Below are 25,616 nucleotides of genomic sequence, written 5' to 3' on the forward strand. Positions count from 1 at the left end.
CCAGGGACTCTGGAAAACATGCACACATACAAATCAGCAGGTTCAGGCTAAATGCATTTTAGGGTATTAAGGCCCAAGCTGCAACTCTAACTCACATGCTAAGTCCTGGAGAAGTCAAACATCTGGCTCTTACCTCTTTTCCTCTTTGGCAACGCTGGAACATTGCTGAGAGTCTTATTTTGCCATTTAGTAAAGCCAGTGGGACTACTTGTTTGAATATGGCTTGCAGGATCAGGCCTTAACAGAATTAGCTAACAAATGGCCATCCCATATACTATGCAACAACCTGAAAACATTTTATGCAGGAAGGCCCTTCACATTTAATGGAATCTGCTGCGAGATGGGCTGCTGTTAACTTTCCCCTACTCCTTTTTCCTTCACTGGGTGTTCACTGTCCTTCACACGATCCTGCCTAATGAAAAAGTTCTATAAAAGTTAATAGAAAATGGTAACTTTCTGAAGCCTCCTCTAAAATTTAATAGAGAATTATATCTGTGCTACAGAGTTGCATGGGTTGGTGTAAAAAAAATCGACATCACGGGGGGGATCATTTTCTGTTAAATGTTATAAGTCTTCAGAACAAGTGCTATCGAACCCAATAACATTCTGTAGGAGTTTCCCTTTGTGACACTTACAGGATCCGCTGACCCTCGCCCTCCATCTCCTGTTGTCTGCCAGTCCATCTCAAGGAGAGAAAGGAAGGGTGGATGTGCTAGAGGCTTGGCTATTGGGTCTGTGTTGCCTTATACGCTCAGGCTGCACAGGGTACTGCTGCAACAAACCTGTCCTCTGCCTCGGAGAGCCAGCTAGAATGGATCGCTCCCTGTACCCTATTTATTCATACTGGAAAAACCATAGTTTAGCTTTTTAATGGGTTTTTCCGAGTTAGGCTTTTCATTAATCCAGCATTTCTTTCTAAGGAATTAGACTTATACTGAGAATCTTTCTTGGACTTTGCTATATTGAACTCAGTTCTTCAGAGCATTAAATCAGACCACATATGAAACCCTCAGTAAGGATCCTTTTTTAGACAGACTATTGCTTTATCATAGTACAGCTGAACAAATCCCAGTGAAGGTCATTAGGGCATTTCCAGGTTTATATAAACTACATCAGGATTGCTGTATCCTGTTAAATGGTACTAGCTAATGGCAACTAGTGGGAAGGGACACAAAGGGGGCACCAGCCAAAGGGGGGCACATGGCCTCACCACGTGACACCCCCACATGACACCTTCACGTGACTCCACCCCACCCCAGGGCACGCACACTCTCCCCATCCCATCCCTTCTCCATGGTGGGGGGGGGGGCCCTCTGTCACACTCCGCTGCACCATGCCAGGCAGTGTCCTCTCCCAGGCAGCGTGGCCAGAAGCTACCTGGACTTGGGAGAGTGCTGCCGCCCCATCCTAGCACGTTACATGGCATTGGGGGTGGGTGGATTAGTGGGCTCTGTCCCACTGTGCTGTGCCAGGCAGCGTCCCCTTCCAGGCCACTACTAGCATATATATGCAACAAACTGTACTAGGCTTTATGCATACAAGGTTTGAGCATATGTTCAGTCTAATAGGTAAAAGAGGAAAATCAGGAGAAGACATTTAACCATTGGATATGATGTTGATAATTATAGCAAATGTATATTGTCACAGATGCATTCATTGTTCACTTCCCATTAAAACGAAGCCCTAGGCTTTAAAAGAACTATAATTAATTAAGGAACACAAGGGATATTTTGCACCTTCAGTAACACTGCTTAACATTCACGTAGCACTTTACACATATTTGCTAATTAATCTCACAACACATCAGAGAGGTAGCTAACCATTACTGTTTTCATCATAAACATGGGGAAACTGAGGCAGATTTGTTAAGACCCGATTTTCAAGAGACCTCAGTTCCCATATAGACACCTTAATAAAGTGGCCAGATCTACTTGGGTGACTAAATGAGAACTGAGGTCTTCTAAAAATCTGGCCATTAGTAACTGTCCTAAGACTGCCAAGGGAAACAGAGTAAAAGTCTGGAACTAAAACACAGCAGTAGAGCTGCCAAAAACTCAGGATTTCTGTCCTTCAGGAAATTCCAACATCTGTTTTCATCTCAAATCAGGACAAAGTTGAAATTTTACACAGCACAGAAATTCTGAAAAATGTTATTAGAAAATGTTCAAATGTTTTGTGCTGACATTTTTGATCAAAACCAAAATGTTTCCATATTCCCCAAATCAAAATGTTCTGTTCGGTTTGTTGAACTGACTCAAAATGAAGCATTTTGAGTCAGTTTCAGTTCAACTTGAAATTGTATTTTCCCATTGTGCCACAGTGACACATGGCAGTCTCATTGGGAGCCTGATGCTCTTGTTCTCCCTCCAGGGTAGCGGAACTAGCGGGCAGGGGAGAGGTTAGTGCTTCTGCAACGGAAATATTGTTGGGGGTCTGTCTGCTCCCATGTAAATTTGCACACGGGGATGAGGCAGAGGTGAGAGAGGGACCTAAAGGGGCTGGAGAGGTTGCTGCAGAACTTGAGACTGAGCTAGAGAGTAGGGAGTGGCACCCAGAGGGGCTGAAATAGGCGTAGGAGGAGGTAGCAACGTCAGGACCATCCTTCCCAGGCTGAAGATGGCTGCTCTCCTCTCTTCCTCAAAATCTCAGTACCTTTCCTTGCTCCCCCTCCTATTCATCTGTCCTCTCATTCACAGGGAACTTCTGCCCCAAAGCCCCACTCTCCCCTATGTTATTTTTTGGAGGTCTAGTTCAGGGCCCCATTCTCTCGTACAGGCTGAGATCCCTGGTTGGACTACATCTCCCATAGTGCACCATGCAGCTGGGTCAGAGGGGGAACTGTATTGAATTCTGCATTTTACAGAAACTGCATTTTCTGTTCGAAAAATCATTCAGACAGAAAATTCCCAACCAGCTGCCCAAGACATTCTTAGCTCCCAAAGCCAGTGATTAGAATGCTAGACAACACCTTTTCCTCAGAGAGCTGTGCAACACTGCAAAGAATTTCTTTTTGAAATTTTAAAATAAAATTTGCTTGAACTATGTTTATTTCCAATGTGTTTCCATGAATATTCTAAACTTGTCTACACATGAAAGTTAATCCAGAATAAAAATTAATTTGGAATAAAGTAAACTAATCCTATTCTGGAATAGGAAAGTCCATACATACAGATAAATCAGCAATAGTTAGTCCAGAATAATTTATTCAGGATAACTATCTGTGCTGATAAGTAAGACATAAGGAATGAGTTTATTGACACGAATATTAATGGAAACAACACATAAACAAATACTTGAGATTTTTTGTGGGAATCTGTGATTTGAATACAGAAGCATGAGTATTTATACCAGAAATTCAATTTTAAGAGCTATGGGGATCTAGTCAGGAAACAGAAATATGCAATTTGACATACGACTTCAAATCAGTACCAAGCAACATAAATTGAACTTAGAATATAAATCCTGTACAACAAACTGTTTCATAAACATTCCAAAATGATTTGGAGAAATTATTCAGTTGACAATTTTGATCTGTTCATAGACAATTCATAAACAAAAAGCGGTGAAGTTAATAGAATGATTCATCATGAATTATTCACATAGATTTTCCACTCTTCGGGATGAAATATCCAGAGACAAGACTGCTGTTCAGTTAATAGAAACACATTTTTCTTTTTGAAAGACTAATGGATTTCACAAGATTCAGTCTGGAGTCACTTTAATTTAGTCTAAATGAAGAAAACAGATTTCCCTGGGAATCTTTCAGGATGAAAGCATGTATTCTCATATAAACTCATATGTCACTGAGGGTATGACTACACAGGGATACAAAAAATCAAGTCAGATGACCTTGGCAGGGGCGGCTCTAGGCATTTCGCCGCCCCAAGCATGGCAGGCAGGCTGTGTTCGGTGGCTTGCCTGCAGAGGGTCTGCTGGTCCCGTGGCTTTGGCGGACCTTCCGCAGGCAAGCCGCCGAAGGCAGCCTGCCTGCTGCCCCCGCGGCAACTGGCAGAGAATCCCCCACGGCTTGCCACCCCAAGTGCGCGCTTGGCGTGCTGGGGCCAGAAGCCGTCCCTGGACCTTGGTCAGCCACTGGGCTTGAGGGATTTGGCTGCAGGGCTAACAATTGCCTGAGCTCTGGGACCCTGTAAGGGTGGAGTGTCCCAGAGCTCAGACTCCAGCCCAACCCCAAACATCTACACAGCAATTTTTAGCCCTACAGCCTGAGCTTGAATCTGCTGACCCAGGCTAACGGCAGCCACACTGTGGGTCTTTTATCTCTGTGTAGGTGTACCCCAAGAGAGAAACTGACTAATTAGTAGCCTAAGAGTTGGTAGAATAATTTCAGACTACTTTAAAAGTCTACCATGAAGCATAATTTCTGTTCAGGATATTATAAATGGTCACTCAGCAAACATAATTCTCTACAATGGATGGCTCGCATCACAGATATTCTGAAACAGGCCACAGTAAAGCCTAAGTAAATGGTAATAGCAGGAAAAGGAAGAAGAATAAACTGTACAGTTTTGGGTATTTTTACTTCTGTCAAATTTATTTTTATGTTTATTCGAACATAAATAAACTAACGATTAACTTGGAAGCAGACATGCATAACGATGTTTCAAAAATAGCCACATATAGATGATCCTTTGTATCTGTCTAACAACCTGCTAAAAATCATTTGCATGCCACTGACTGAACAAGTCATGGCATATTTTAGAGAAGTGATGGCATTTCAGTTGAAAATGTGTCACATGAGAGCTAGATAAGATCAAATTAGGATGTTTTGTGTGTCGGTTATTGAAACCCTTGGACTGGCTGAAAAAATGATAAAAGTAAATTTAGAGTGGAGCGTAGCTGAGTGGATAAAGCATAGGACTTGAACTGAGTGATCTGGGTTCTATTCCTGGCTTTGTCAAGACCTCTCTATGTAATCTTGAGCAAGTCCTTTCACCAATCTGTGCCTGTTTCCTCATTTGTACAACAGGGATAATATTTACCTACTCTGGGACTTTAAGTTCATTAATGTTTGAAAAGTGCTCTGAGATCCTTGGATGGAAATAATACTGTCATTATTAGTTATCATTATTATTCTCAGTATCAGAATATGCTGACAGTTTCTCACCGTCCCCCCTCAGTGATCTCAGTGATATTGACAATTTACAATCCCAGCACAACAATCAACACAGAGGGGGGTAAAAAACTGTCAGCGTAAGTAATTTCACAACATTTATCAAGCATTTTATATTTTCAAAGTGCTTTGCAAACTTTATTTAGAGTTGAGGGAAGGAGAAAATCAGAGGAATGGCTAAGCATGTGGTCAGCAGAAAGGTTATTTGAACTAAACCTCCCAATTTTAGGGGTTTATTTGTCACTAGAAGGAAGTGCAATGCACATACATGTGGTGCATGGCTGCCCAGAGGATTCAGGGGGCCTGGGGTCTTCGGCGGTGGGTCCCCAGGGCGGAAGGACCCTTCTGCCACCGAATTGCTGCTGAAGACCCGGAGCGGAAGAAGCTCCGGGGGCTCAGGCCCTGCGAGAGTTTTCCGGGGCCCCCGGAGCGAGTGAAGGACCCTGCTCCAGGGCCCCCGAAAAGCTCTCATGGGGGCCCCTGCGGGGCCCGAGGCAAATTGCTCCACTTCCCCCCACCCACCGAGTGGCCCTGATGTGGTGTCAATAACACTGATCACATCTTCTGTAATGTTATTATAGTGCTAGAATTCATCAGAACTACAGGCACCTAACCTCCAACATTCAGAACCATGTAGTGCAACTCTTCAGAGTACTCTGTAGGCCAGTGAGCAATGAATCACTGGCACACAGCATTGTCTGTCGTATTTGAGCATCATCTTTTGTTTTGCTCGTCACCATCAATTGTTACTCAAGCTCCATGGAGTCTCGTACCGATTTATACTTGTATAATGAGACAGAGGCGGCTCCAGGAACCAGCACGCCAAACGCGTGCCTGGGGCGGCAAGCCACGGGGGGCACTCTGCTGGTCAGCGTGAGGGCGGCAGGCAGGCTGCCTTTGGTGGCATGCCTGCGGAGGGTCCCCTGGCCTCAAAGCTTCAGCGGACCTCCCGCAGGCGTGCTGCCGAATCCGCAGGTCCGGGGACCTCCCGCAGGCAAGCCACCGAAGGCAGCCTGCCTGCTGTGCTTGGGGCGGCAAAATACCTAGAGCCGCCCCTGTAATGAGAGAATTTTCATTGTTACTCAGTGTTTCAGCTTTTGCTGAAGAAAATTGGGTCATGTACATAAGAAAGGGAAAATATCCCTGACAGGAATGGAACATAACCAAATGAAGGGAGATTTTAAGACGTCAATTAGGAGAGGAATCCATTGCGCCCGTCTCCTTAACAAATGTATTATTGCCGATTGCTTTACATAAGCCACAAAAAGATATAGTACTTTTTATCGCCATTTATGTTCAATAGCCAGATGAAAGAATAAGAGAAAAAATGAAGGTGTTTTTTTTTTGCCTGATTTCATAGGTGATGTCCAGTGAGGGTTACTTAAATACTTATGCCTGAGAAAGACAATGCCATGCATTCTCGCTAATGGACAGTTTGAAACACATGCTCTCTTTTATCTGATGAATAAGAAATCAGATCCTATTTGTGATCAATGGTGAAAGGTGCTGGATCAGTCAGTGGAAACCCAAAGCCTCTGTTCAGCTACAGAACAGGAAAAACATGGCTTGTGAAAATGTAGTCTTTCCCACACTGCCTTGTCATTGTTATTCAATCCTGGAAGGGATACCACATGTGTCCCTGCCAATTAAGCCTTGCTTTCTCTCCTGATATGGTACAGGTTAATACCGGTTGTGATGGCTATTTTTATGACATGGACACTTGTTCACCAGATACTGGATTGGGAATTCACAGTCACCAGTTTCTACATCAGTTACAGCTTTTCCAGCTATCTGTGCTACGAACACTTAGGTAATAATATACTCCAGTTGGCCAATCCACTTCACATTAATCTCCAAATTGCTGAAAAATTGTAATGACTTTTGTTTGCTACTCTCTGGATTTCAATGAGTGATATTCAATGAGAGATATGACCCCCTTCTAATCAGAGCCACTCTCCCAATTACCATCTACAAACATTTTGTTTGACTGACTCAGGCTCCCAATCTCTTTGCTAACTGGGAAGTCTCAGAGGGGCACTGGTAATGACAAGAAATGCTTAAAAATACACAAAATGGAAAAAGTTAAACGAACAAACTGAGGCAATCAAAAACTAATACAATCCCACCTGACCTTGCTGTAATAGGATCACATTCGGATTAGTCCATGACATAAATTGGTCCTAGTAAGTCCACTGAAGTAAACTAATCTTCCCCCAGCCCTTCAGCTAGGACTACAGTTACCTACTTGCTTGTGGAAGAACTGAGAGTGTAAAACTCAGCTCTGTTGAAATGGCCCACCCCTCCCCACATTGCAGATGTGTTGGTGTACTCCTGCTCCACTGAATGGAAATTCAAGTGGGGTCAGAAAGAAACTGGTTTTTAAATAAATCCTTAAATTGTACTGAATATGTCCATGAAACCCAGTAAATCAGTGTAGTGATATTACAGCTCACAGCCTCTTATGATGTCTAGGAATTAGCATTTTGGCTGTCAAAAATTTGCCTAAGGGCATGAGTGAAGCACATTGCCTCAATGACTTTCACTGACTTTCCATTTAGAGCAGGGATTGGCAAACTTTTTGGCCTGAGGGCCACATCGGCATTGCAAAACTGTATGGAGGGCCGGGTAGGGAAGGTCGGGGCCTCCTAGGGCCGGTGCTTCCATTTAGGCGGCCTAGGCAATCGCCTAGGGCGCCAGGATTATTGGTGGGCAGCATTTTGCTGGACGGGGCGGCAGACGGCTCCAGTGGAGCTGCCGCAGTGATGCCTGCGGACGGTCGGCTGCTCCCGCGGCTCCAGTGGAGCTGCCGCAGTCGTGCCTGCAGACGGTCGGCTGCTCCTGCGGCTCCGGTGGACCTCCCGCAGGCACCACTGCGGCAGCTCCACTGGAGCCATGGGACCAGGGCGGAGGGCGGCGAAATTGCCGTACGCCTAGGGCGCTAAAACCCCTAGCGCCGGTCCTGGGGCCTCCCCAAACAGCCTGTCTCCCGCCCCCTATCTGCCCTCTCCCACTTCCCACCCCCTGACTGCTCCTTGACCCTGACCACCCCCTCCTGGGATCCCTGCCCCTGACCACTCCCCAGGACCCCACCTTCTATCTAACCCCCCTTCTCCCTGTCCCCTGACTGCCCTCCTAACCACCCTCCTTCACTCCTAACCACCCCCTATTCAACCCCCTCTGCTTCCTGTCCCGACTGCCCCATCTCCTATCCATACCCCTTCCCCTGACAGCCCCTCTCTGGGATTTCCACACCTATCCAACCCCTCGTTCCCCATCCCCGACCCTCCCCTGGAACCTCCGCCCCATCCAACCTCCCCTTGCTCCCTGTCCCCTGACTGCCCTCCTAACCACCCTCCTTCACTCCTAACCACCCCCTATTCAACCCCCTCTGCTTCCTGTCCCGACTGCCCCATCTCCTATCCATACCCCTTCCCCTGACAGCCCCTCTCTGGGATTTCCACACCTATCCAACCCCTCGTTCCCCATCCCCGACCCTCCCCTGGAACCTCCGCCCCATCCAACCTCCCCTTGCTCCCTGTCCCCTGACTGCCCTCCTAACCACCCTCCTTCACTCCTAACCACCCCCTATTCAACCCCCTCTGCTTCCTGTCCCGACTGCCCCATCCCCTATCCACACCCCTGCCCCTTAACTCCACCCCCCGGGATTCCCACACCTATCCACCCCCCTGTTCCCTGTCCCCTAACCCTCCCTCAGAACCTCTGCCCCATCCAACCGCCCCCTGCTCCCTGACTGACCCCTGGGACCTCCTGCCCCTTATGCAACCTCCCTGCTTCCTTACTATGATGCACAGAGCAGCAAGAGCTCACAGCTCCACCACCTGGCTGGAGCCTGCCCCGCTGCCCATGCTGCCTGGCAGAAGCGGTAGGCCAGAGCGCTGGCGGCACAGCGCACTGAGGCTGTGGAGAAGTGGGGACAGTGGGGTTGGGGCTGGGGGTTAGCCTCCCTGGCCAGGAGCTCAGGGGCCAGGCAGAACGGTCCTGCGGGCCAGATGTGGCCTGTGAGCTGTAGTTTGCCCACTTCTGATTTAGAGCCAAATTCTATACTTCAGCACAAAGGCTAAGTATTGGGCAGTGTAATGCATTTTCCTCTAGTGGGAAGATGAAGGAATCTTCCCTCCTGACAGAAAGATGCAGAGCAAATTTTGATAGGAGGAGGAAAAGGAAAGTAATTTTGTTTCCCCCTGTTTTTCCACGAGTGACTAAGATGCAGCAGGTCACATCACCTCAGCTCCACTCGTGCAAGCCCCTTGTCTGCAAATAACAATGCCCTCAGTTACGCTTTTAAACCCCCATTAGCCTTCAGAGATTGAGCTGGGCATAATTTCAATTTTTTTAAACCCCAAACTATTTCTGAAGTGCATATAAATGATAACTGCCAATGCCGCAAATGTTTGAAGAGCCCCTACTGTAAAGGGGGATGGGGGCAGTGCTAGACTAGCAGGGTCTTTGCATAGGGGAGACACTGTCTCTTTATGTTACCATCAGACTCTCTGCTTGTGCAAGTTTCAAAACTATTCTGCATCAGAGCTTACATTTTTAAAGAGAAATAACTTCATGTTTCTAGCTCACTGGCTCAGTAATGGCATACATAGAAGCTGCACCAGTAAAAAGGCATGTACCCAGCTGGTGTATGTTGATAAATAAATACTTTCTAATCAATCGACAGAGGAATATTTTCCTCTCAAGAAACCTCTCTAAAAGAAACAAATGCAATGGGGAAAAATGTCTTTGGTAAATATTTGATTAGAGAAAACATGGCTTTTGAAGTAAATTTGTGCATAATGAATGATTTCTAAGATTTCTTCTGCTAGTGTCTCTCATTCACTCAACATAAGAGGAAAATATCTTGAACAGCAGAAGAGATTTTAATGCACACAAATGCAGTTCCTCCAATTTGCTTTTTGCTACCAGATGGTTGGGGGAAATTTCTAATACTGCTTACTGGGCATGATCCTGCAGGCCTTATGTAGGTAAAACTCCCTGAGTGAAATGTGTCCCTCTTCAGAAAGCCAGCACAAGGCACATCTGAGAGAACTGATGTGTGCACTAGACCTTGGTGCTGGCCCTCTGGACTGGGTTGACTTTCACCCTCAACAAAGTCAATGTGGGTTTTGCTTGCCTAGACTCTGCAGGATCAGACTTCCTGTGAAGTGCGATGCTGTTGCTGCACTGTTTCACAAAAGAAAGAAAATTCCTGATAAATATATCCTAATGGGAGTTTTGCTGTTGACCTTAAAGGGAGCAGATGTACTCCTCATACAGTATAGGAGCCTAAAGGAAGTACAAAATACGACTATTTTATAAACGTGACAAAATGAACCTGGATTTAATTTACAGTGTAACCTCATTTCTACATAATTTAACTTTACTTTGATTGAACGCTCCCTTGGAGGTAGGAACTCTTTATTCTGTGCAGCAGAGGTTTGTGGAGCACCTAGTGCAATAGGGTTTATGACTTGGGCTCATAGGTGTTACTATAGTGCAAATACATAATAATAGCCTTATGGACCCATTGCATCAACCTAGCTTGCAATGTAAATGTTGTGAGTTGTGATCTCACTATTCACAATGAACACTTCTAGATATATTACAACTGCAGTAAAATATTTGGAATTTAAGGGGGGTAAGCAGGAGGGTCTGGGTACGAGGGGGTTGGGCAGATGGGGGAGCAGGTCCCTGTACAGGGATCCCTCAGCTGAGGAGTGATGGGTGTATGAAGTAGCAGGGACAGTTTGTGGAGCTTCCTGCAGCTGAGGGAGGAATCTGGGGGTGGGTCTAACCAGGTCCCAGAAGTGGTGTAGGGAAAGAGGAAGTCCTGTCCTCCCCCGACCAGCTGGGACTAGCAGTTGAGCCCAGTGCAGGGTAGGAGCCACCAGCCAGCTCTTCCCCACTCCCATCCCCTGCTTCACAGTGATTTACCTCTCTGCTTGCTGCCCTGGGCACCTGAAACATACTGCTGGGGAGGGTCACATGACCGCTCTTGTGGCTTCCCTTTGCTTCCTCATCAGAAAGTCATTTTTCTGCAGGGGACATACATTCTCTGCATGTGTAGTGGCGCAGAATTCCCCTAGGAGTAGTGTGTGGACACTCTTATTCCAGAATAAGTGTGCCCTGTTCCTGTTTAATTTAACCCCATAGGAAAGAGATGCTCTTATTCTAGCATAAGAGCATCTGTATATGGAGTTGAGCAGGAATAATTCCATGTGTGGACAAGCCTTTAGACATTCACATGTCCCAGGGAGATGGAACCTTTTCTCACACAGGTGACTGTGTTTAAGTCAGGGGAACAGGATAGGGAGAAGGATGTCAGTTTTTCAAACTGCTGTTGCTCTCAGAAAAGTGTGCCTCAGATATAGAGAAATATTTTTATGGCAAAAATAACCAAAAGTAGCAGGGTAGGAAAGAGCTTTGAGGAGCTTCGTCTTTAGAAGCTGCAGAGGAAGTAGATAACTACAGCCATAGAGAACTTAAGAAGCAGACAGGGAGAGAAAGAGCTGGATGCAGTGTTTATAGTCATGTATATTTTTCACGTGGCTGATGACGATGCAGCCAGACAGCACTGCACAGAATTAAATACATAGGACTGACAGTTTGACAGCATTAGGCTTTTCTATTTTCTTACTAGCATTTTTGGAAGTAATCTTGCTTTAATAGGGAGATAGAAATTATGAACTAGATTCACTGGTACCTTCTGGCTGCTTTGGGCTGTTCTGCAGACTCAGCTTGACTGGCTTGTTACACCAGGTGTATAGCTGCTTCGTATCACCCGAACAGTGCAAAGCAGCCAGAACATACTATGCATCTGGCCCATAATTCAACCCGATTTCACTGTTCGCATAGTCAGTGACCACATGCAGAAAACTGAAAATTTCAAATTTGTGGATACAATTTAATCTGGAATAAAAACAATTATAGATATTTTAGTCCAAATAAATGCGAATGCTTTTGTCTCCCTTGACAAGTGAAGTCAAGGTGAAATGACATTCAAGATACTTATCCTTAAAAATATGTTCTTTAGTTTGCAAAGTGGAGTTTTATTAGGATTGCTGCTATAGTCTTTTCCAATAGATTCTGAGAGACCAGTGAAAAAATAACGACAAGGAGTCCTAGTTGCACTTTAGAGACTAACAAATTTATTTGGGCATAAGCTTTCATGGGCTGGAACCCACTTCATCAGCTTATGCCCAGATAAATTTGTTAGTCTCTAAGGTGCCACAATGACCTCTCGTTGTTTTTGCTGAGACAGACTAACATGTCTACCACTCTGAAACTTGGGAAACAATGTCACCGCACTTCCTGGTATCAAACCACTAAGCATAAGACTGGATTTATGGGGGGAACATGGAGATGATTCTTTGCCTCCCTACCTAATCTTTGTACTGCCACCAACGCCTCTGCTATGGGAGAAGTGGAGCCCAGCTGCTACTGCTGGGGCCTGAACAGAGATTTTCTAAGAGAAAAATCTATGTAAGAACAGGGGGTTGGGGCCTGCTAGAAGAGCGTGTCTGCATTCTGGCAAATTAGAGATTTTCTGTCTTTTGCTCCAATTATTTGACACCAGAATCCAGAGTAGCCAGCAGAACTAATGTAAAGTAAGTGTTCAGAATTCCATTCCTTTGCTTCAGACTAAATGAGATCGAGGAGGACTTTAAGGAAGTACTACAAAATACAGGGGCACAAATTAGAAAAATCCACTCATTTAAAAGTTATGAGTCTTCTCTTGCTTATTCCTTTCATCCATTTCTTTCTCTCTCCTACACCCACTCATTCACTCCATCTGTCTCCATCAGCCACCTATTTCTTTCTTTGTCCTAATTTCAATATATTTTTTTCTCTCCCGTTTTAATTCTCTCCTCTTCTTTCTTCATAAGCAGCCTCAGCTCAGCTCAGGCTAGCTGCTAAGTCCAAGCCCTCTCAATGCCCTGGGTCCAAGCTAAGGACACTGGTCTGAGATTGGGCAGCTAGCCTGAGCAGGGCCGGCTCTATAGTTTTCGCCGCCCCAAGCAGCGCACCGAATTGCCACTGCGGAGGGCGGCGGCAGTCCGTGTGCCCTTAAGGTGGCTGGCGTGTTTCCGCGGTGGTGGCAATTCGGCGGCAGCTTCTATGTTTAGCTGAAGCCGCTGCGGACAGCTAAATATAGAAGCTGCTGCCGAATTGCCACCACCGCGGAAACTCATGGGCCGCCTTAAGGGCACACAGACTGCCCCTGCCGTCCGTGGCGGCAATTCGGCGCACTGCTTGGGGGCAAAACAACAGGCACTGCCGCCCCTTGCAGATTGCCGTCCCAAGCACCAGCGTGGAATGCTGGTGCCTGGAGCCGTTCCTGAGCCTGAGCCACTGCTAGTACTGCAATATCCACAGTGCTATTTTAGCATACTAGCTCGAGCTGAGCTAGTGCAGATCTATCTATCTGTTCTGGGAACCACTGCTCCTAGCTGCAGTGTGGACATCCCCAGGTCAAAGTGTCTTTTCAAGTACATCAACAAAGCGTGTGTGTGTTTTACTTCATTGGCAGGGGTACATGCCGATAGATAGCTTGCGGATAGTTATACTCCTCACTACAACATTTTGTGTGTGTGTGTGTGTGTGTGTGTGTGTGTGTGTGTGTGTGTGTGTGTGTGTGTGTGTGTGTGTTTTGAATCGGACTCAGGTTTGTGGTATCACAATGGATCATAAGGAAACGTGCAGATTTTGTGTACTCTGCAGGGGTTCCCAAACTGTGGTACATGCATCACTGGTGTTACGTGACCTTGCTGTTCCATCTATTCACTTCATAACAAATTTGTAAGAAGTGGTACATAAACCAATAAAGGTTAGGAACCACTGACTGTCAGATAAATACTGTGGGCCACATTTCACCACTTGTGTCAAAGGGGAGTTCTGGTTTTCAAAAAGATGTATAGTATGATACATCTCCCTGTAAATTAGGCAGAAATGTGGAAGAAATATTGACTCAAGTCTTCATTTGATCTGAGCAGTATTAGTCTATTGTGTGCACAATGCCATTGTAATGGGTCTTAGATTTTTCTCTACACCTCTGCATTCTCACTGCAGTTCTGGGGCTGGATTAAAAGCAAGATCAGTCCCAATGCGGACATAAAACTGCAGAGTTCTTTATTTGCTTCGTCTATTCTGTAATTCATGGGGAAATGGCTTTATTTCACACTATGAAAGCCTCCCTTTGGTTTTAAATGTTGCAGATATGATTAATTTTAGAACCTCCACCTCCAGTAACAGAACTGCAGACAGAACTTTCAAAAACGAAAACCATCTTTATCATTAATATTTTTAAAAATCCTACTGACAACATTCAGTACATTTTGATTAAAACCAAAATTTAATACAGCATCTCTCTGCGGGAAATGAAAGTGCCTGGTGAAACAATCAGGTGTAGAAAGCATGGGAGATACTAAAGGAACCTGAACTTTGATGGGTCAGATACATAGCAAAAGTAATTTGTTTGAGCCGATGCTTCTCTTAAAACATTCTTCATTCAACTAATAGCTTAGATCTAATAATTCATGAACATTGGATGGATGATTAATAATAAATATACTCAATTGAAGATACACGTGGATCTGATGTCTCCTGATTTAGGTAAAATGTACTCCAAATATCAATTTGAAGTTATGCATTCAGAGAACAGCTAAAGTCCTTCTTGAACAAGTTAAACCTGAATTCCAACATTCAGAATGGTGACAACATGCCAGAAATCTAACACTGAGAGGGTTGCACACTTTGCACATAACACTGCACACTTTGCACATAAGCAACCAGGGAAGGGATAATGAGAGATACCGCTTTCCTCAAACTGGCAGAGCAACGGGCAAGGTGAACCCTTACAGCATGCCAGTTTGCCAAAGCCCCATAGTCATACGTTTTTTGGGTTTTTTTGGACAGATAATGTCACATATTCCCCATTCCAAAAGCCCCCAGTTCATTTAGCTTTAAACTCTTGCCTAGTTTAAAAAAAGAAAAAGAAAAAGAAAACCTACCTTTTCAGACATAGGGAAAGCAACATAGCCTTTGGATATGTTAGTTCTACATGTATGCAGATAGTGTTTGGTGTAAAAAAAAAAAAATCAAACTATTCCCATCTCTCAACTCCTGGAGGGTTTTTTTTTTAGCTCTGCTACACTGCAAGGGTAGGTACAAATGTCTGCTCTTGGTATTAGAATAAGGCTAATTCCTAATTCCCTTGACTAAGCCTCCCTGCTGCTAATGGCTACTACAGGTTTTATTCCTATTAAAGAGACTTGCTGGTTGCCCAAGGTGACAGTGCTGTGTCATGGGTAATCATGAAAGCGATATGGCAAAGGGCCTCTAAAACCTTAGCTTTGATTAAAAAGATCAAATGGTTTAGTCTTCAGCCTTTTAAGTCTAAAATAATGAGCATGCAGTTGTGCTGAAGTTTTCTGTATTAGCCGATGTACAGTAGAGTCATACAAAATGTTACTCACTTTCCATTCACCAGCTAGCCTTTTGTATGAAGAGTTAGTGACAGCAGAGTGGGTCAGGCTGATAACACTCCCCAGTTGGCAGCAGTCATCTAAAGAGGAGAATATTAAACAATGGTAGCATGATACAGGAATGGGCCAATGTATATTTGTATTAACCTGAAGATCAATGCACGTCAATCCATCTTGTTAGCTGTGTCATTTAGAATCAAGTAAAATTACAAAAGAACAAGGGGACGGACAAATCCTGACAGGTTCTGCTGACAGTGGGAGCAAGAATAATGAGAGTTGCGGGCGTCCAGAACACATCAGGGATCTGGTTCACTGTTTTTTAACCAGTGAAAAGAAGTGAGAACCTAGCAACCTAGTAAAGCACAATAAAATTCTTTAACAGCAGAGCTGAAAACCTTGTCATTGAATAGGCAGTTTTCAAAGGCAAATGAAAGGATAAAATGTAGAGCTTGTCAAGGTCTTTCCAGATAATTAATTCCCTTTCCTATACAGGAAAAAATATACTGGTATAAAGGTACCTTATACTGATATAACTTAATCCAGACTGGGAAGGTTATATTTCTAGACCTAGTTAAAGTGGTACAAGTTTTATTATTAAGCAAGACCTCAACTTGCTCAGCCTTTTAAGCATTTTCTAGGCACAACTGGGGTGAAGCTATGGCTAGACATATGTGGAGTGTGACGTTGCCCCTCATATTCTTCATACAAATATTTTAATATGAATATGGCATAACAGATATATTGCATGAAAGATGGGTCATATGAGATATCATTGGAAAGGTTATGATTTACTGAATGTGATTATCCAGCTTGTATGCATGTATCACTGTTGTATCTGACGTTAGGAATATAAGCTCTGTATCAATTGCAGAAGTGTTTGCATCTGGGAAACACCCACTGGATAGTAGGCAATCAGCCTGAATGGACCATTAGGAAGAACAATAAGACTCTGAAGATACTAGTCTCCTGCCTTCCTGAGAAGCTTCCTGGGTTGCTGTTTTGACACTACAGGGTCAGACGATTGTGTCACCTGGTACTAGCCCCTATCTTGGACTTTCAGTGTTTTCCATTAAGGGCACGTTTTCACTGGCAACGTTAAAGTGCTGCTGCAGCAGCACTTTAACATGTCTTGTGTGTTCGTGGCAGAGCACTGGGAGAGAGCTCACCCAGTGCTATAAAAAAAACACCTCCAGGGAGTAGCTACCAGCACTGGCACACTATCTACACTGGCACTTTACAGCGCTGAAACTTGCAGTGCTCAGGGGTGTGTTTTTTCACACTCCTGAGTGAGAAAGTTGCAGTACTGTAAAGTGCCAGTTTAGACAAGCCCTAAGAGGGGTGAGGGGCCAGACTGGGAAACAAAAGATTCCCATCATAAGTAAATTCTATTTAAGGCTGGAGAATGAGTTAATCTGGTTCTTCATTGAATCCCCGCCCATGATGACTGCTGTAAACACCTAAAATTGATTGAGGGAGAAGGACTGGGACCCAGGCTGAGAAAGGTCAGCCTTTGAAGAGTATACCTGGAGATTTAAGCTGCAAGCAGTGCAGTTTACCTTCAAGAAACTCTGCAACCTGCACAAAAAAAAATTCAGGGTGAGAAATTATTATTTGTAGCCACTTTCTTTAATGTTTTACACCTAGTCTGCATGTTTTGTTTTATTTGCTCAGTAATCTGCTTTGATCTATTTTTATCCCTTACAATCACTTAAAATCCATCCTTTGTAGTTAATAAACTTGTCTTTGTTTTCTATAAACTAGTTTGTGCAATTCATATGGAGGGCACACGCAAAGAGTGGTGCATATCTCCCTCCACATTGAGGGAGGGATCGATTTTTATGAGCTTGTGCTGCACAGATCTCTCTATACAGCTCAAGACAATATAATTTTGGGTTTACACCCCAAAGGAGGTGTGCATATGAGTGCTGGGTAAATTGCCGAGCAGAATCCTTCCACACATTGCTGATTTCAGTCTGTGTCTGCAGCTGGGTGGAGCCTTACCTGTGTGTGTGCTAGAGAAGGCTTGAGGGCCTGGGACAGCAAGGACAGGGTGAGGAAGCCCAGGCTGGTAGAACGGGCGGGTCAGTGGGACCCCAGCATATCAGGTGGCACCCAAAAGGGGGGTCCAATCCGTCACATGGAGGATATTTGGAGTTGAAGTATGTGAATGTGTCGCTAATATGTGTATCTGGTCAGCCATGCTTTAAATGAGGCATGACTCTACATTAGCCATTATTAGATTGGACAGCATCACTTACACCTTTAAAATAATGCAGTGACATGTCTTCATTTAGCTGGACAAAACAAAAAAATAAAGATTTCTCAAGAAGTGAATAAGGTTGCCAAATGACAACAATATACCTGCCTATCATAATTCATCATAAAGTCAAATGTTTAAAAGCACACATCATACGTTATTAATTTGAACATATTGAACCAGATCCTCAGTTTGTGTAAGAGGGCACAGCTGCACTGAAGTCAGTGCATGCATCTACATCAGCTGAGGATCTGGGCCATGTAATGTATATTTCTTTTTTAAAAAGGGGTTTGAGTTGTGTATTCATTTTGAGGTTTCTGGTCAAAGAAAAGTATTAATCTGGGGGGTCAGAGTTAAGAAAAAACAATGTCATGAAATATTCATTTCTTTGACTTGAAAAGGTTGGCTTTTATAACTGATTGGGTGGTGGTGAAAATGAAAGAATTGTGAAGGGAACAGCCATATAATACAGAAACTATGCGTTCATACATAGAGTACATAATACTCTTGACCATAAAACTTCTGTAATTTTGTGCCTTTAAAAAGTCAACATGTACTGCTTAATAGTATAAATGTCTCATCCACCTAGTTCATTCCAAGTAAAGGAAACACCACACTAAGGCCAGATCTATACTATAAATGTATGTAGGTGACACTACGTCGCTTAGGGATCTGAAAAATCCACATGCCTAAGCGATGCAGTTATACTGACCTAACCACCGGCGTAGACAGCACTGTGTCGACGGGAGGGCTTCTCCCGAACACATAGCTACTGCCCCTTATGGTGGTGGATTAACTATGCAGCCAGGAGAAGCTCTACCATTGGCGTAGGAGCATCTTCACTGAAGCGCTACAGTGGCTCGGCTGCACTGGTGAAGCTATGCTGCTGCAGCGTTTTAAGTGTAGACCTACCCTAAGCTCTGCAGCATGATAAACTGACATTTCACTAGTCCTTCAAGTGACATCTACTTGGTCATTATCACTTCATTTTGTTTTTCACAGGGCTAATAACTCCCACACACACACACTGTCAAATTTGCAGGAAAGAACAAACAGGCAGTAAAAAACTACTCTAATCCAGGAGGACAATTAAGCAGCTAGTGTTGATTCCTAATTATTCTATGAGCTACGTTACCCAACAGTTTTAGCAGAATGAGAATTAGGCTGTTTCAGAATACTTAACGTTGCCTAGTTGGCCGGTGAGGAAGTGATGATATACGTCCTGATCCAGATCCCACTGAAGTTACCTTTTCACTGACTTCACTCGGGTTGGATCTGGCCCATATAGCGCTATTAGTCAGCTCATACTAAATAAAAAAATGACACGTAACTGATGGCCCATTCCTTTCCTTCTAATCACTACCTAGACTTTTAAAATATTAATCAATTCACAATGCATAGCTCTGCTGTCCTTCTGTTCTACACATCTGAGGCATTCTCGTGAGCAGCAGGGTACTGAAAAATACAAGAATCCTGCCCTCTCGGGGATTCAGGCAGTCAGATTCTTCCATGCCTGCTCACAAGCACGGAGCAAAAAGAATTACACAACCTTTATGTATGTGCACACACAGTCCTGGCCTTTGTTTTTTTAATTTTATCGTAGAGATGTTCTGCATTGGAGACATACTTCTAACCTTTCTGCTGCTTTCATTCTGAGGACCCAATGGATCTTATCTCTTATTCTGCTATCATGATCAGTAAAGAGAAGAAATATGGGATATTTAAAGTTACATTTTGGGCTTGTTGGCCTCAACTGTTTCTCCTAAATATTAACATACTCACAAATAAAAAACACGTTTCCATAATTTTTCCTAAACATAATGCCAATGTTCTTTTACTATTAATTGATTCACACAAAGCAGTTTTTTTATAAAAAGATTTTGCTGCTATATACGCTGTTATTTCTGCCGTGCTATATGTATGCACCACACTTTTGGCTTGGCTCCATTTTAACATAAGTGTAAAGCAGCAGCAAATCCACTGAGGTCAGTGGAGTTACATCAGTGTAAAACTAATATATGCATCAGTGTGGAATCAAACTCAAAAACCCTGACACACTTACAGGCTAAAGATTTGATTCTGCCCCCACTGAAGTTAATAGGAGTTTTGCCTAATCTTGCTAGCACTCACAAAACTCCTACTGACTTAATTTGTGTAAGATCAGACACTAGTTCAGTTATACAAGACTGCTGAGGAAAAAAATGAGGCAATGTTATCTAGTGAGAGAGCATTAGAAGTGGACTCAGGAGTCCTGGATTCTAGTACTGGCTCTGCCACTTCATTGTGCCTCAGTTTCCCCACTTGTAAAATGGGGATAATACAACTGACATCCTTTGTAAAGAGTTTTGATACCTATGGGTAAAAAGAGCGAAGTGTTATACAAATGCAAAGAGACAGGAAAGGTGTGGACAGCAAGGGACTAGTGTTGGCCTGATACTAGTGCTGGAAGGCTTTGACAAAAAGTGGGGCAAAAGAAGAGCACTTGGTAGGCAAGATATGGGATGCTGATAGTGGCAATAACGAAAGGAGGGGGAAAGTACTTTGATTTGTAGCAGACCAATGTTAAAATAAAACTGTTTGCTTCTAAAATATAGTGTTATGTAAATAGCAAAGAGAACATTAATATTAAACTATGCTGATTCTAATGTTAAAAAGAAAGTAATGCTCAGGGGTAACAATATATTAACATTTTGGAGTGGGTTGCTTAGATTATGACTGATGATAAATGGAGGTACATTTGGCAAACCTGTTACTACAAGAGATTAAAACAGGCTGTACTGTTTTGGAACTGCTAAAGCTCCAGGTATTGGAGGCTTGTGTAGACTGGTGAACGTTACTATTTTTATACCGATCAATAAACACAAACTACTCAGTTGTCCCTGTGGAATGATCACCTCCATTTTACAGATGAGAATCTGAGGTGGTTGGAGTGCTGCCACTTCTACCCACTGCGCAGCACAGTAGAGCTGGGCAAAAGTTGGTGAAGCTGTTTGGTGAAAATATTTTCACCAACGCTTCATATTTTTGAATACTTTCAACCAGGTAATAAAAAAAATCCCACAAACAGCAGCAGGTTTGAATTTTTTCATGAAAAAGTTTCCACTCAAATTAAAAAAAAACACCAATTCTATTAAATATTGTTATTTCACATTACCTTGTCCTTCCTCCCCACTGTAATTTGTTTGATATAACTATAGCGAGTTAAAACTCAAATTTTCCAGTCCATAGGAAATTCTGATGTTTTGAAAGAGGTGGTGGCCTGATTGAGAACAATAATTTGATATTTCCAAATTTTCTGGGAAGAGAGAAAAAGAAGAAATTCTGAAATTTTGTGTTTTGGAAAAATGGAACCGTTGAAGTTCAATTTTTTTCAAAAACTAAATGTTGCGATTGGTTGTGAGGACTCCTGAGGAGTCAAAATTAGAAATGTATGGCTGGAAGGGAGCTCAGGAGATTATGTCATCCATCCCCCTGCTCTGAAGCAGGACCAAGTATACCTAGACCATCCCTGGCAGCAGTGTTGCCAACTCCACATAGCAGGAAGTCACCAGACAAACCCTGAAAAGTCGCTAGATATAGCTGTTTAAGCACTCAAAAGGAGTCAAAATGTCACCGAACAAAAATTTCACAGAGAATTACATATATACACCCCCCCCCCCGGGCGAGTATAGTCACAAAGTCATTCACAAGCAGCTCAATAGTGTTAATAATATATGCATTCCATCTTCGTCTTATAATTCTGTTGAACACCAGAAGCAACTACAACAGTACACTGTCATCTTCAGGAGGGTGCCATCTGCTCACTGGGAAGGAAACTGCAGCCCTCTGCTCACTGGGAAGGGCGCTTTGTACACTGCAGCCCAGATTGGCTAGTGTTGGTTAATTTCAGCTGAGCCTCCCTTTCTTGCCAACCTGCATTTGAGCCAGCATGTTAGTGAAAGGGAGAGCCCAGAGAGCCAGGGAGACGAAGGCATTCACCGGACCTGAGCTTGGCACTGCAGGGAGCCAAGAAAGTAGATTTAAAACCAAAAATCCACTAGCTGGACCCTTTCCCCCGCCCCTTCAAGGGTTTCATTTCTGAAAACAGCTGGGCAGGTAGCCCGAGGCCAAGTGAGGGGAAGTAAAGGAGAACTGAAATCAAGCAAGCTCTACCTTTGATCCTGTGGTAAGAGCTTCATTCCTGGAGGCACGGTGTCCCCCCTTCCCCGCCCCATTGGGGCACATGGTCCTATCTCATCCCACCCCACCTTCCATCCACGTGGCTCTCCTCGCTGGCTAACCTGCCTTCCCCGCCCAGCCCACTTCATTAGCCACCTTTTCCTGAATCACCGGGTGCACTATCTACTACAGAGCAGCGAGAAAGAACACATTTGGGTAAAAACAAGCCCTGGCTAATGTACTGCTCTCTCCAAAGTGCACCTGGCTTGAGCAAAATATTTAATTAGCCTCCACAAACTTTTTTTCCTCGCCTGCAGATTATAGTGATCTCAGCCCAAGAAACCCTGGAATGTGATACCTTCCAAGGACATGCTAAACTGAGATGTAATGACATTGACTTGGTGTGCAACAGAATGTAGTAAGAAGAGCATGGAATGGATTTTATTAACACTACTGAGCAGCTTGTGAATGATTTTGTGACTAGACATTGGCGACTTCTTTCTCTGAATGTCACTGTAATCGGCAGTGAAAGTCGCTAGATTTGTCTCTTGTCACTTTGAAACTTATTTTCTCACTAGGGAAACCAAAAAGTCACTAAATCTAGTGACAAGTTGCTAAGTTGGCAACACTGCCTGGCAGGAGTTTGTCTAACCTATTCTTAAAATCCTCCAATGACTGGGATGCCACAACCTCCCTGGGAAGCCTATTCCAGTGCTTAACTATCCCCAGGGTTGGAAAGCTCTACATTGTAACCATTAGTAGTCTCTCATATGCAAGACTGAAAGTTCTTTGGGGCAAAGACTGTTTTTCATATTTCTTTTGCGTGCATTAGATAGCACAGTGGGGCCTTGATCTACAGCTTCTAGGAACTACCACAGTACAAATGATTAATAAATAATACAGAATGCTACAAATACAATTAGATAAAACAAATTACAAACTATAGAACAGCCACTTCATTTGAAAAAAACCCATGTGGTGAAGCACAATGGCAAAATTCCCATTGACTTTGAAAAGCAAAAGACAGCTATAATAATAATTATAACAAATGAAAGAAAGGAGAAGTTAATAGTAATGAATATAAATCAGAAGATAAGAACTGTGGAAAATTGATAGGGGAAGAAAAAAGATACATGGAGAAATATATGGCCAACAGGGTGAAGGATAATCAGAAGGAGAGCCTTTAAGTATATTGGTAACAAAAAGAATCCTAACAAAGGTACTTGTTCAGCACTACATGAAAATGATAGAATTGTCAATAATAATGCAGAAAAGGCAGAGTTCAATATATATTTCTGTTCTGTATTTGGGAAAAAACAGATATGTTGGGCTATCATATCCTGATGAAATACTTTTCATTACAGTAGTAACATCAGCTACTAAAGTTTAGACATTTTAAAATCAGGAAGTCTGCATAACGTGGATCCAAGCATTTTAAAAGACCTGTCTGAGGAACTCACTAAACAGTTAATGCTAATTTTCAATAACTCTTGGAACACCGAGGAAGTTCCAGAAGATTGGAAGAAAGGTAATGTTGTGCCAGTATTTAAATAGGGTATATGCTGGATTCTCCATTTCTGGCCATTTTAAAATCAAGGTTGGATGTTTTTGTAAAAGATATGCTCTAGTTCAAGCAAGAATTATTTTAGGGAAGTTTTATGGCCTCTTGTTATACAGGAGGTCAGACTAGATGATCACAATGCTGCCTTCTGGCCTTAGAATCTATGAAAAAGTTTAGTGCATAATTAATCACTTGTCAGTCTGTGACATTCAAATACTTTTTCCACAGCTGAAACTGGTAGGTTTTGAAGCTATTCTCTGTATTAAACTTTACTCTTCTTTATACGCTCTCCAAGTATTTGGCAGCTTTACTGTTCCATTAAAGAGCACATTAGAACCCAATATCTTTGGTATTTTTACTAATACAGAGCAGAGGATACCATACAGAAGTTCTTTAGATGCTTCCTCCCACTTGTATTGAGAAAGGGCCAGATGACCCTCTCCAATGGCAAAAGCTGCAGAAAGGGATAATTGGGGAGGAAAATCTTTGCTAATCTCACCTGCTCTTCCCACTCAGCCTGCCCAGTTCTTGATCTCTCTTCCCGTGAAGACCCCTGGAGCAGTGGAGGTGTCTCAGGGTTGGAGTATCTGTATTGTGAAGGCAGCTGAGGCCCCATTTAATGTGGAGGGACATGATTCCTTCTCCCCAACACCCCAGAACACATCTCATATGTATTTAGTAGAGAGTGAGTATTAAGAGATCTTTCCTGCAAAATGCTGAGCACTCAGGCCCTGATCCAGCAAAGCACATCCTGCTCTACTTCAACCACGTTAATAGTTAAGCATGTGCTTGAGCGCTTAGATAGATCAGGACCAGAGTGCTCAACGTCTTGCTGGACTGAGTCCTAATTTAACCATTGACCTGAAAGAGGCATCTTCTCTCTCCTTCACTTTACTAGGAAATAGAGTTGTTTTTTTTAATGTTAATTGAATAACCAATTATCATTCGAGATTTCTGGTGGTTTCTCGAAGAAAAATAAATTTAATTGGAAAAATAATTATTGAAAGTTGCTATTAACATTCAGCCACTTTGGGAATGGAAGCTAGAGTTTTTTGTGATGTGGGTAGCAATTCAGTCATAAGAACTAGTTTTCCCAGTCTGTCAGCCACAATTATCCTAGCCAGAAGCCATTGTTTTCTTATCTAAAATTGTCAGAGTAGCACATTTGCCTTGGCAATGTTACATATCGAGGTTACTGTCTTTGGCATAGTATTGTTGAAACTATTCTGTGGCTTCCAGAAACTGGAAATTATTCTAGTTTCTAGTCATATTCTTCAGTCTTGAATTTCTTTTCTTCCTTGCAGTAATCCCATAAAATTGAATCTGCTCTACAAGATCTCTCCCTCCAAAGTGCTCTATTCAATGTAGGGCAGTCTATTAATTACAGTTAATTCATGCGATTAACTCAAAAAAATTATTCACAATTTAAAAAATTAATTGCCTCACAGTCTTTTTCCTTTGATCTTGATCTGTTGGACTCTCTTACCCACATATTTGTCAGGACTGTGCTTAAAATGCTCAAACCACCTGAGCCTGCACTCCTTCATTTTTTCATTACTTTGAGCATGTCTAACACATTCCTCATTTGGTCTTCCTTACTTATACCACTCATCCATCTCATCATTCACATTTCTTTGGAACAGATCATTTGCTCAAGTGCCTTCTTTATTGCCCAATATTCAGCATCACACACTTAAACTGTCTGGCTTCCATTGTATAGACTTTCCCTTTTAATCTTACTGGCGTCTTCATGTCTCATTCTTCAATCTTACATTTACCAGTTTCAAATTTACTACTTTCAGAATCTTGGTTTTCTGTTCATCACGATAAGCCAAAGTGAAAGCCAATATCATACCGAACTGGAAGGTGTTCCTTTTGATTTAAATTATTCATTTTGGATGGTGGAAAGTGTGACTAGAGCAGTGGTCCCCAACCTTTTCGTCTGGCACCCGCCAGACGAAGGACCACTGCGGCAGTGGAGCACCCGCCCAAATGCCGCCATGCCCCTGGACTAGAGAG

General features: G+C 43.2%; 1 protein-coding gene across 1 annotated transcript in view; it reads right to left on the reverse strand.

The window, feature by feature from the left end:
* TRPM1 (transient receptor potential cation channel subfamily M member 1) overlaps positions 1–25,616 on the reverse strand; it is a 215,835-nt gene that overhangs the window by 157,701 nt on the left and 32,518 nt on the right. The window contains 1 exon segment of the mRNA XM_030576838.1: positions 15,613–15,701. Coding sequence (XP_030432698.1) covers positions 15,613–15,701 — 89 coding nt within the window.

The sequence above is a fragment of the Gopherus evgoodei genome, chromosome 10 (genome assembly GCF_007399415.2).
Source record: "Gopherus evgoodei ecotype Sinaloan lineage chromosome 10, rGopEvg1_v1.p, whole genome shotgun sequence".
NCBI classification, from domain to species: Eukaryota; Metazoa; Chordata; order Testudines; family Testudinidae; genus Gopherus; species Gopherus evgoodei.